Here is an 11,787-nt window from a genome sequence, read left to right on the forward strand (position 1 = left end):
CAATATATATATATATACAAACACATTCAGTAACAATACAGAATAGACACAGCAAACATAAGATAAACAAACACACAGGCACACAGTGACAACACCATCATACACAGTAATAGTAATGATTATAAACAAATAGAGTCACAAACTGACATACACAGTGATCAAAATAAATATTAACATGTACAGTGATAATAGTAGCATGCACCAAAGTGAGAATGAACACAAGGAAAAAGAGTGAAAACAAAGCCGTATTTAAAGTCATCACAATATGTACAAACACATTCAGTAACAATACAGAATAGACACAGCAGACAGAATATAAACAGACACATACAGATACATAGGATAAACAAACACACAGGGATACAGAGACAACACAATCATGCAGAGTAATAGTAAAGATTTCAAACAAATAGAGTGACAAAATTGACAATAATGTTTACCTTAATGAGAATGAACACAACAAAAAAGAGTGAAAGTAGTACACAGTCATCTCAAAATGTACAAACACATTCAATAACATGACAAAATAGACACCGGAAACAGAATATAAAGAGACACATACACAAACAGTGACAACATCATCATGCAAAATAATGTGTTTGTTTGTATTAAATTTGATTACTGTGCATGTTTGTGTTGTCACTATTCATGTTTGTATTTATTATAAGCGCTGTGTATGTTAGTTTTGTCACTTTATTTTTTAATAATCATTGCTATTACCCTGCATGATGATGTTGTTCACTTTATGTCTATGTGTCTGTTTATATTCTGTTTACAGTGTCTATTTTGTATTGTTAGTGAATGTGTTTGTATATTAGATTGTGATGACTGTGTACGACTTCGTTTTCAATATTTTTCCTTGTGTTCTTTCTCATTATGGTGAATGTAACTGTTGTCACTGTACATGTGAAATTTATTTCTAAACACTGTGTATGCCTGTATTTTGACTGTGTTTGTTTATTTATTTAGATTACTGTGCATGTTTATGTTGTCACTGTTCGTGTTTGTATTTATTGTGAGCACTGTGTATGTCAGTTTTGTCACTCTATTTGTTTGTAATCATTACTATTACTCTGCATGTTGCTGTTGTCACTATATCTCTATGTGCCTGTTTATATTCTGTCTGCTGTGTCTATTCTGTATTGTTACTGAATGAGTTTGTACATATTGTGATGACTGTGTATGGCTATGTTTTTTACTCTTTTGCGTTGTGTTCATTCTCATTATGTTGCACGTTACTGTTGTCACTGTACAAGTGATGTTTTTTTAATGACTGTGTATGTATTTTTTCTGACTGTGTTTGTTTGTATTTTTTTATTACTGTGTTTGTTGGTGTTGTTACTGTTGGTGTTTGTATTTATTGTTAGCACTGTGTATGTCAGTTTTATCAGTTTATTTATTTCTAGTCATTATTTTAACTGTGCATGTTGGTGTTGTCACTGTCATCATAGTTTATGTGCCTGTTTATAATCTGATAACTGTTTCCATTCTGTATTGTCATTGAATGTGTTTGTATATATATTGTGTTCACTGTGCATGACTGTGTTTATTCTTGTTATTGTGCATGGTTGTGTTGTCACTGTACATGTCAAAATTTATTCTGATCACTGTGCATGTCTATATTGTGACTGTGTTTGTATGTATTCATTTTAAATATTGTGCAAGTTACTACTGTCACTGTACATGTTAATATTTATTTTGATCACTGTTTATGTCAGTTTGTCACTCTATTTGTTTGTAATCATTACTATTACTGTGCATGATGGTTCTGTCACTGTATGTCTATCTGTCTGTTTATATTCTGTTTCCTGTGTCTATTCTGTATTGTTATTGAATGTGCTTGTATATATATTAAGATGACTGTGTATGGGTATGTTTTCTTTCTTTTTTTATTGTGTTCATTTTCTTTAGGATGAATGTTACTGTTGTCACTGTACACGCCAAAATTTATTCTGATCACTGTGTATGACTGTATTGTGACTGTGTTTCTTTGTATTTATTTTCATTACTGTGTTTGTTGGTTTTGTTACTGTTGATGTTTGTATATATTGTGAGCACTGTGTATGTCAGTTTTGTTACTCCATTTGTTTGTAATCATAACTATTACTCTGCATGATGATGTTGTCACTGTTTGTCTATGTGTCTGTTTATATGCTGTTTGCTGTGTCTATTCTGTATTGTTACTGAATTTTTTTGTATATGTTGTGATGACTGTGTACGACTTAGTTTTCACTCTTTTTCTTTATGTTCATTCTCATTATGGTAAACGTTATTGTTGTCACTGTAGATGTCAAACTTTTCCTAATCACTGTGTATGTCTGTATTTTGACTGTGCTTGTTTTTATTTATTTTGATTACTGGGCATGTTTGTGTTGTCACTGTTCGTGTTTGTATTTATTGTGAGCACTGTGTATGTCAGCTTTGTCACTCTATTTGTTTGTAATCTTAACTATTGCTGTGCATGATTGTATTGTCACTGTATCCCTGTGTGTTTGTTTATCTTATGTATCTTTATGTGTCTGTTTATATTCTGTCTCCTGTGTCTATTATGTATTGTTACTGAATGTGTTCATATATATTGTGATGACTTTTTACGGCTATGTTTTCAATCTTTTTCCTTGTGTTTATTTTCATTACGGTGAATGCTACTGTTGTCACTGTACATGTGAAATTTTTTTCTAATCACTGTGTATGTCTGTATTATGACTGTGTTTGTTTGTATTTATTTTGATTACTGTGTATGTTTGTGTTGTCACTGTTCGTGTTTGTATTTATTGTGAGCACTGTGTATATCAGTTTTGTCACTCTATTTGTTTGTAGTCATTCTGATTACTGTGCATTTTAGTGTTGGCACTTTTTGTGTTAAAATTTATTGTAAACAATGTGGATGTCAGTTTTGTCAGTTAATTTATTTCTAGTTATTATTTTAACTGTCATCATAGTTTGTGTCTGTTTATACTCTGATGACTGTTTCTATTATGTATTGTCATTGAATGTGTTTGTATATATATATATAGTGATCACTGTGTAATCACCCGATTAATTTGTGTTTATTCTTGTTACTGTGCATGGTTTTGTTGTCACTGTACATGTGAAATTTATACTTATCACTGTGTATATCTGTATTGTGACTGTGTTTGTTTGTATTAATTTTGATTATTGTGCACGTTACTATTGTCACTGTACATGTTAATATTTATTTTGACAACTGTTTATATTCCTGTGCATGATGGTGTTGTCACTGTATGTTTATGTGTCTGTTTATATTCTATTTGCTGTGTCTATTCTGTATTGTTATTGAATGTGTTTGTACATATCGAGATGACTGCGTACGACTTCTGTTGTCAACTGTACATGCGAAATTTTTTCACTCTTTTTCATTTTGTTTATTCTCATTACGATGAATGTTACTGACTGTTGTCACTGTACATGTGAAAAATGTTTCTAATCACTGTGTATGTCTGTTTTGTGACTGTGTTTGTTTGTATTGATTTTGCTAACTGTCTTTGTTGGTGTTGTTACTGTTGATGTTTTTATTTATTGTGAGCACTTTGTATGTCAGTTTTGCTACTCTATTTGTTTGTAATCATTAGTATTACTGTGCATGATGGTGCTATCACTGTATGTCTATCTTCTATTATGTATTGTCATTGAATGTGTTTGTATATATATATATATATATATATATATATATATATATATATATATATAGTGATCACTGTGTAATCACCCGATTAATTTGTGTTTATTCTTGTTACTGTGCATGGTTTTGTTGTCACTGTACATGTGAAATTTATACTTATCACTGTGTATATCTGTATTGTGACTGTGTTTGTTTGTATTAATTTTGATTATTGTGCACATTACTATTGTCTCTGTACATGTTAATATTTATTTTGACAACTGTTTATATTCCTGTGCATGATGGTGTTGTCACTGTATGTTTATGTGTCTGTTTATATTCTATTTGCTGTGTCTATTCTGTATTGTTACTGAATGAGTTTGTACATATCGAGATGACTGCGTACGACTTTGTTTTCACTCTTTTACCTTGTGTTCATTGTCATTATGGTGAACGTTTCTGTTGTCAACTGTACATGCGCAATTTTTTCACTCTTTTTCATTGTGTTTATGCTCATTACGGTGAATGTTACTGACTGTTGTCACTGTACATGTGAAAATTTTTTCTAATCACTGTGTATGTCTGTTTTTTGACTGTGTATGTTTTTATTTATTTTGATTACTGTGCATGTTTTTGTTGTCACTGTTCGTGTTTGTATTTATTGTGAGCACTGTGTATGTCAGTTTTGTCACTCTATTTGTTTGTAATCATTACCATTACTCTGCATGATGGCATTGTCACTGTATGTCTATCTATCTGTTTATATTCTGTTTGCTGTGTCTATTCTGTATTGTTACTGAATGTGTTTGTATTTATTGTGAGCACTGTGTATGTCAGTTTTGTCACTCTATTTGTTTGTAGTCATACTGATTACTATGCATTTTAATGTTGGCACTGTTTGTGTTTATATTTATTGTCAACAATGTGGATGTTAGTTTTGTCAGTTTATTTATTTTTAGTCATTATTTTAACTGTGCATGTTGGTGTTGTCTTCGCGTCTGTTTATACTCTGATCACTGTTTCCATTCTGTATTGTCATTGAATGTGTTTGTATATATATTGTGATCACTGTGTATGACTGTGTAATCACCCAATTAATTTGTGTTTATTCTTGTTACTATGCATGGTTGTGTGGTCACTGTACATGTTAAAATTTTTTCTGATCACTGTGTATGTCTGTATTGTGACTGTGTTTGTATGTATTCATTTTAAATATTGTGCACGTTACTACTGTCACTTTACATGTTAATATTTATTTTGATCACTGTTTATGTCAGTTTTTTTATGTTGATGTTTGTATTTATTGTGAGCACTGTGTATGTCAGTTTAGTTACTCTATTTGTTTGTAATCATTACTATTACTCTGCATGATGGTGTTGTCACTGTACGTCTATGTGTCTGTTTATACTCTGATAACCGATTCCATTCTGTATTGTCATTGAATGTGTTTTTATATATATTAAAATTATTATGATCACTGTGTATGACTGTGTAATCACCCGATTAATTTGTGTTTATTCTTGTTACTATGCATGGTTGTGTGGTCACTGTACATGTTAAAATTTATTCTGATCTCTGTGTATGTCTGTATTGTGACTGTGTTTGTATTTATTCATTTTAAATATTGTGCACGTTACTACTGTCACTTTACATGTTAATATTTATTTTGACCACTGTTTATGTCAGTTTTTTTATGTTGATGTTTGTATTTATTGTGAGCACTGTGTATGTCAGTTTAGTTACTCTATTTGTTTGTAATCATAACCATTACTCTGCATGATGGTGTTGTCACTTTATGTCTATGTGTCTGTTTTTGTATATATTGTGATGACTGTGTATGACTTTGTTTTCTGTCTTTTTCCTTGTGTTCATTCCTGTTATGGTGAACATTACTGCTGTCACTGTACATGTGAATTTTTTTTGTAATCACTGTGTATGACTGTGTTTTGACTGTGTATGTTTTTATTTATTTTGATTACTGTGCATGTTTTTGTTGTCACTGTTCGTGTTTGTATTTATTGTGAGCACTGTGTATGTCAGTTTTGTCACTCTATTTGTTTGTAATCATTACCATTACTCTGCATGATGGCATTGTCACTGTATGTCTATCTATCTGTTTATATTCTGTTTGCTGTGTCTATTCTGTATTGTTACTGAATGTGTTTGTATTTATTGTGAGCACTGTGTATGTCAGTTTTGTCACTGTATTTGTTTGTAGTCATACTGATTACTATGCATTTTAATGTTGGCACTGTTTGTGTTTATATTTATTGTCAACAATGTGGATGTTAGTTTTGTCAGTTTATTTATTTTTAGTCATTATTTTAACTGTGCATGTTGGTGTTGTCTTCGCGTCTGTTTATACTCTGTAAGCTGTTTCCATTCTGTATTGTCATTGAATGTGTTTGTATATATATTGTGATCACTGTGTATGACTGTGTAATCACCCGATTAATTTGTGTTTATTCTTGTTACTATGCATGGTTGTGTGGTCACTGTACATGTAAAAATTTATTCTGATCACTGTGTATGTCTGTATTGTGACTGTGTTTGTATGTATTCATTTTAAATATTGTGCACGTTACTACTGTCACTTTACATGTTAATATTTATTTTGATCACTGTTTATGTCAGTTTGTCACTCTATTTGTTTGTTATCATTACTATTACTGTGCATGATGGTTCTGTCGCTGTATGTCTATCTGTCTGTTTATATTCTGTTTCCTGTGTCTATTCTGTATTGTTACTGAATGTGCTTGGATATATATTAAGATGACTGTGTATGGGTATGTTTTCTTTCTTTTTTTCTTGTGTTCATTTTCTTTAGGATGAATGTTACTGTTGTCACTGTACACGCCAAAATTTATTCTGATCACTGTGTATGACTGTATTGTGACTGTGTTTCTTTGTATTTATTTTCATTACTGTGTTTGTTGGTTTTGTTACTGTTGATGTTTGTATATATTGTGAGCACTGTGTATGTCAGTTTTGTTACTCCATTTGTTTGTAATCATAACTATTACTCTGCATGATGATGTTGTCACTGTTTGTCTATGTGTCTGTTTATATGCTGTTTGCTGTGTCTATTCTGTATTGTTACTGAATTTTTTTGTATATGTTGTGATGACTGTGTACGACTTAGTTTTCACTCTTTTTCTTTATGTTCATTCTCATTATGGTAAACGTTATTGTTGTCACTGTAGATGTCAAACTTTTTCTAATCACTGTGTATGTCTGTATTTTGACTGTGCTTGTTTTTATTTATTTTGATTACTGGGCATGTTTGTGTTGTCACTGTTCGTGTTTGTATTTATTGTGAGCACTGTGTATGTCAGCTTTGTCACTCTATTTGTTTGTAATCTTAACTATTGCTGTGCATGATTGTACTGTCACTGTATCCCTGTGTGTTTGTTTATCTTATGTATCTTTATGTCTCCTTGATCTAAAGGTTCAATACGATGCCGAGAAAGGAGCAATAAAGTGACAAACACAAGTATGATGTTCGAAACTTGGCCGATGCCGGCCGCTTTTATTGTGAATCCTTATACTAAAATGAATTAAATTTTGATGTTAAAATTAATTAATTGTGACAGTGCCAAAATACGTAATTTTTTACGCCTGAAAAGACTATTTTATATATAATTCCCAAAGAACATAGTGCAGACGTTTTAATTTGTGGGGTTGCAAAGAGGCCGAAAAGAAATCTAGCCAACGACCGGACGAAGCACGTCGATGTAAACTAAACTAGAGGACAAGCTAAATCGGCCGAAACGGTGGACGACAGATAAGCTGCGGCGTGCTACCCAACCCTAACTCCCTCATTTTGAGGGAGGGGGAGGTACGCTCTTTTCCTTATGATAGACGGGCCATACAGCGAGGAGTAGAGCTCTCCATTCTGTCATCCCTAGTTAGAGAAATTTAGAATTAGAAATTTCAAGTGTGCCCGCCGGTCTATTATGAATTATGTCTACCAAAAAACAGTAACTGAGCTCCTGAAATAAAGGGTATAATGGAGATAATAAATCACTGGTCAGCGTGAATTGCTGGACCGAACAAGTTACAAAAATTGAATGGGAAATTAAAAATAAAAGGAAACGGATGAGAATCTGCATGTCTTGCTAGATCTCTGAAGGGGTGGGGGGGTGAGGTCCGCATGTCTTGCTGGACCCAACAAGTAACGTCACTTGAAGTTAAACATATAAAAAGTTAAACATATAAAAATAAAAAGAAATGGGTGGGTGAGAATCTGCATGTCTTGCTAGATCTCCGGAAAAAGGGGTGGGTATGAGGGCCGCATGTCTTGCTGGCCTTCGGCATGAAAGCGAGATTGAATGTAAAATGATAAATGATAACTAATATAGCCTATGGACAGTGTCACTATGAAACTTGTGAAAGTCAGATTTGATAAATGTCACTAAACGTGCGCGGGTGAATCCTCCGTGCAAGTATATCAATGCGCTAAATAGTCCTATTCAAATTGTCCAGTTGCTTGGCTTGACCATAGTGTTGGAGTGCGGATGTATTTCTTGAAAGAGTCCGAGTTCCAACGACCGAGCCGTCTTATCTGAGCGTCCGACAGGTTATTCTGCACCGCCAGGGAAGCGGCTCCTATTCTGAAACTGTGTCCTTTAAAGCGCGTAGGGTCCAAGTGACAGAATCGAAGATCCCTTGCCAGCTGTTTGTTGAAGACGTCCCGATGAATGGGTGTGAAGTTCGGGTGACAGAAAAGTGGGCCTGGTGTGTCCCCCCTCAGCTTGATGTAGTGAGCTAAGGCACTTACCCCGCACAAGGGATTGCTTTGAGGGCCAATAACAATGGAAAAAGGAGAGCCTTTAGTGTTATGCTTGTAGTTTGAAATTACTAATTCGACTGACTGTTTCCCATCATGATTCAAAAAGAACTTTAAGTTTTCCCGGGAGAGGGAGGGGTTGGGGGCCCCCGATCCCCTAGCTGTCATCTCTCCTATACGTAAAAACCCGTGAAAGGCTGTGAGGTACATTGCCCTGAAGAGTGACATGGTGTAGGAATTGGAAAGGGTGAGTTCCAAAGCTCTAACAAGTTTTAGGAGTACCCCCACCGTGATGGGCAGTCTGGAATCGGCGGATGGGTTTAATTTGTGTACACCTATGAGTTGTTTCTTGACAATGAAGGCATTGGTGGGGTCAAAGTGGCCGGCCAGTTTGTGAAAATAGCTCAATTTTGAGATTTCTGACACAATTGTGTTGGGGGAGAGATTCTTATCTCGGAGGTGGGAAATATATAGAAGTATGTCGGCAATCGTGGCCGGGAAACGGGGGGAGGGGAGACCTATCGTGGCCGTCTGAAATGAAGAGAAGTTATGGAAAGCTTTATCATATGCCTTTTTGGAAGATGGTTCCAGGGCCGCATCCACTAGTTCCCTGGTAGACTCAACAAGTTTTGAGGTAGAAGATGAGCCGGGAGCATAGTCGGACATCTGGACATGGCTGGAGCAGATCGCTTGAATGATTGTACCTGAAGACGTGATAGGGAATCTGCTAAGTTATTCTCGCAACCTGGGATGTGTTTTGACTTAAACAGGATGTTATTCTTGAGACAGGAGAGGACAAAATATCGGACCAAGTGCATGATGTGGGGGTCCTTGGATGTCTGTTTGTTTATGATGTGAACTAAAGCTTCATTGTCGGTGAAGAGCATGACACACCTATTCCTTAACTCCGAGGCCCAAAGGTCAACTGCCGCGACAATTGGGTAAAATTCTAGCAAGGTGATATTGCAGTTTTGAAAATGCTTTGGCCAAGCCCCGAAAAACCAATTGTTCCTAAATATCGCCCCATATCCGAGGGAGGCTGCAGCATCAGTGTACAATTTCAGAGCGGGGGAGGTAAGCCATTTGAAATCAAGGAGGAATGATTTCCCGTTGTAGTCGGAAAGAAAGTTGGCCCAGGTCTCTAGATCCAGTTTAGCCTGTCTAGACAGCCGGATGAAGTGGTGGGGTTTTCTGATACCTATCGTTAGATCAATGAGTCTGCGGAGGAAGGCCCTGCCCGGTAGAACTACTGAACAGGTGAAATTCAAGAGCCCTATGAGCGATTGTAGCTGGTGTAATGTTACTTTTGCCCTACCCAGGAACTCGGATATGAGAGACCGGCATTTTGAGACTTTATCGTCAGGTAGCCTGGCTTCCATCAGATCAGTATCGAGCTCAATACCAGCGAAAGGAAGGACTCTGCTAGGGCCAAGCGTTTTCTCGCTTGCAATAGGTACGCCGAGATCACTACAGAGGGCCAGGAAATTTTGGAGGTCCTGCTGACACTTTTCAAACGTGGGGGCTATGAACAGAAAGTCGTCCAGAATGTGAACCATGGAGTGGGCCTTAAGTTTGTGCTCCGCAATCCATTGCAGAGAGGTACTGAACATTTCGAATATTCTACAGGACGAGGAGCATCCCATTGGTAGACGCGTGTCAAAATAATACTCATTGTTCCATGTAAACCCTAGAAGGTGATGATCGTCGGGGTGAACCATAAGAATTCTGAAAGCAGACTCCACGTCAGTCTTGGCCATCCAGGAAGATCTACCTGAGATATTGATGAGCTCTATTGCATTCTCTATAGAATGGTACTGCACGGAGGAGAATTCCCTGTCAATGCCGTCATTAACTGACTGTCCGTGAGGAAAGGAAAGGTCGTGGATGAGCCTAAACTTGCCAGGATCTTTCTTCGGGTGGAGACCAATGGGCGATATAGCTAAATTGGGGAAAGGTTTGGAAGTAAATGGACCGGCCAACCTACCTAGTTCTAATTCAGATGACAACTTTTCATTCACCACGTCGGGCCTGTCTAGAGCTGACTTGTGGTTACGAGTAGAAGACGGGGATTGAGACCCATTGTGACCTAACTTGAAGCCGATAGTGAAGCCCGAAACAAGTTGCTTTCTTAAATCAGAAGGATAACCAGAAAGATATTTATTGAGTTTGTTGGGGTCTACTGGGGTTTTTAGGACCCTGGGGGGTAGATGGTGAGTTTCTGTTGGCCCGTGAGGGGTAGGAGGGGCGGGCAGCTGCTCTATTCTCCGATCTGGGACACTGGGACGCTGGGTGGGTACCCCCTGAGCATCTGAAACATTTGTGGTCGTACGTGCAATCCCCCCTACAGTGGTTTCCGGAGTGAAATTTGTAGCAGACCCCTTGGGGAAATTTACGAAATGGCTGCCTAGATGTGAATGACCCCCTTGGGCGAAATTGCTGGACATTGTTATTTGGGCGAGAATTGAGAAGAGCCCTGTTCCAAAGATCCCAATTAGTATCCTCCCAAGGGTCACCAGACCTTTCTTTGTTAGCCCTGAAGTTGCGGTCATAAGCTAACCAGTCCCCCCTTAGCCCTGCTAAGACCCTGATGTCTTCAGCGTATTTAAGTAAATTGGGCGCCTCCTGGGGGTGTTTAAGGGTGTACACTGACATGAAAGTATGAAAGGCCGTTGTCCATTGGGACATGGAGGTGATCTGAGGCCTTCTACCCTGGGAGACTACCAGTGTGATTTTACCGTGGTTGTTTTCCATGGCCAATGGGAGGGGGTCGCCGGGTTGGGGCAATTGCGCTGACTGGTCTTGGAGGAGTAGTGACATGTCGACAAACTCGTTCCCCCAAATTCGATCTTTTAATTTGTCGTCGACTAGGGCGTGTAAGGGAATGGACTTAGTTGAATACCTATTAGTCTGGGGGGATACTATACCTGTGTCCGCTGAAGGAGGAGTAGGCGGAGGGTTTTCTGGCAGATTGCGCTGGCCCGACTGAGGTGCCACCGAGTTGGCTGCCAGTGTTGCCATGGCTTGTGACATCTCCTTCAGAATGTTGAAGATGGCCTGGTTGTCCACGGGCTGTGGGGTTGAATGTGAACTCCCAGAAGTTGAAGGTGAGGAAGTGTCCGCAGAGGAAGGTGCAGATTTACGAACAAGTTGCTTCCCCTTACTGACTCGCGGGCGTTTTTCCGATGCTGAAGAGGGGCCGGCGGAAGAAGTGCTCGCAGTAGAGGGAGTAGGGTGAGTTCTGCTTGCCCGGCGTTTGTTTGGAGTGCTCTCAGGAGCTGTTGAACTTCTTGATCTCTTGGGAGGCACTGAAAAGTGTAATGAAGAGAGCAGCAGACAGGTGAAATTATTTGTAAGTTCCCATGTAGTTTTTTATTAC

The 11,787-nt window shown here is 37.5% G+C and overlaps 1 protein-coding gene across 1 annotated transcript; it reads right to left on the minus strand.

The window, feature by feature from the left end:
* Positions 1–7,118: 7,118 nt before the first annotated feature.
* On the minus strand, positions 7,119–9,246 carry LOC147764243 (uncharacterized). The gene has a single exon (XM_086999502.1). The coding sequence runs from the start codon at positions 9,075–9,077 to the stop codon at positions 8,091–8,093; it is 987 nt and encodes a 328-aa protein (XP_086855628.1). The 5' UTR covers positions 9,078–9,246; the 3' UTR covers positions 7,119–8,090.
* Positions 9,247–11,787: the final 2,541 nt, after the last annotated feature.

This window comes from Lingula anatina, chromosome 1, assembly GCF_051362555.1.
Source record: "Lingula anatina isolate TDL-2025a chromosome 1, LinAna3.0, whole genome shotgun sequence".
Lineage (NCBI taxonomy): Eukaryota > Metazoa > Brachiopoda > Lingulata > Lingulida > Lingulidae > Lingula > Lingula anatina.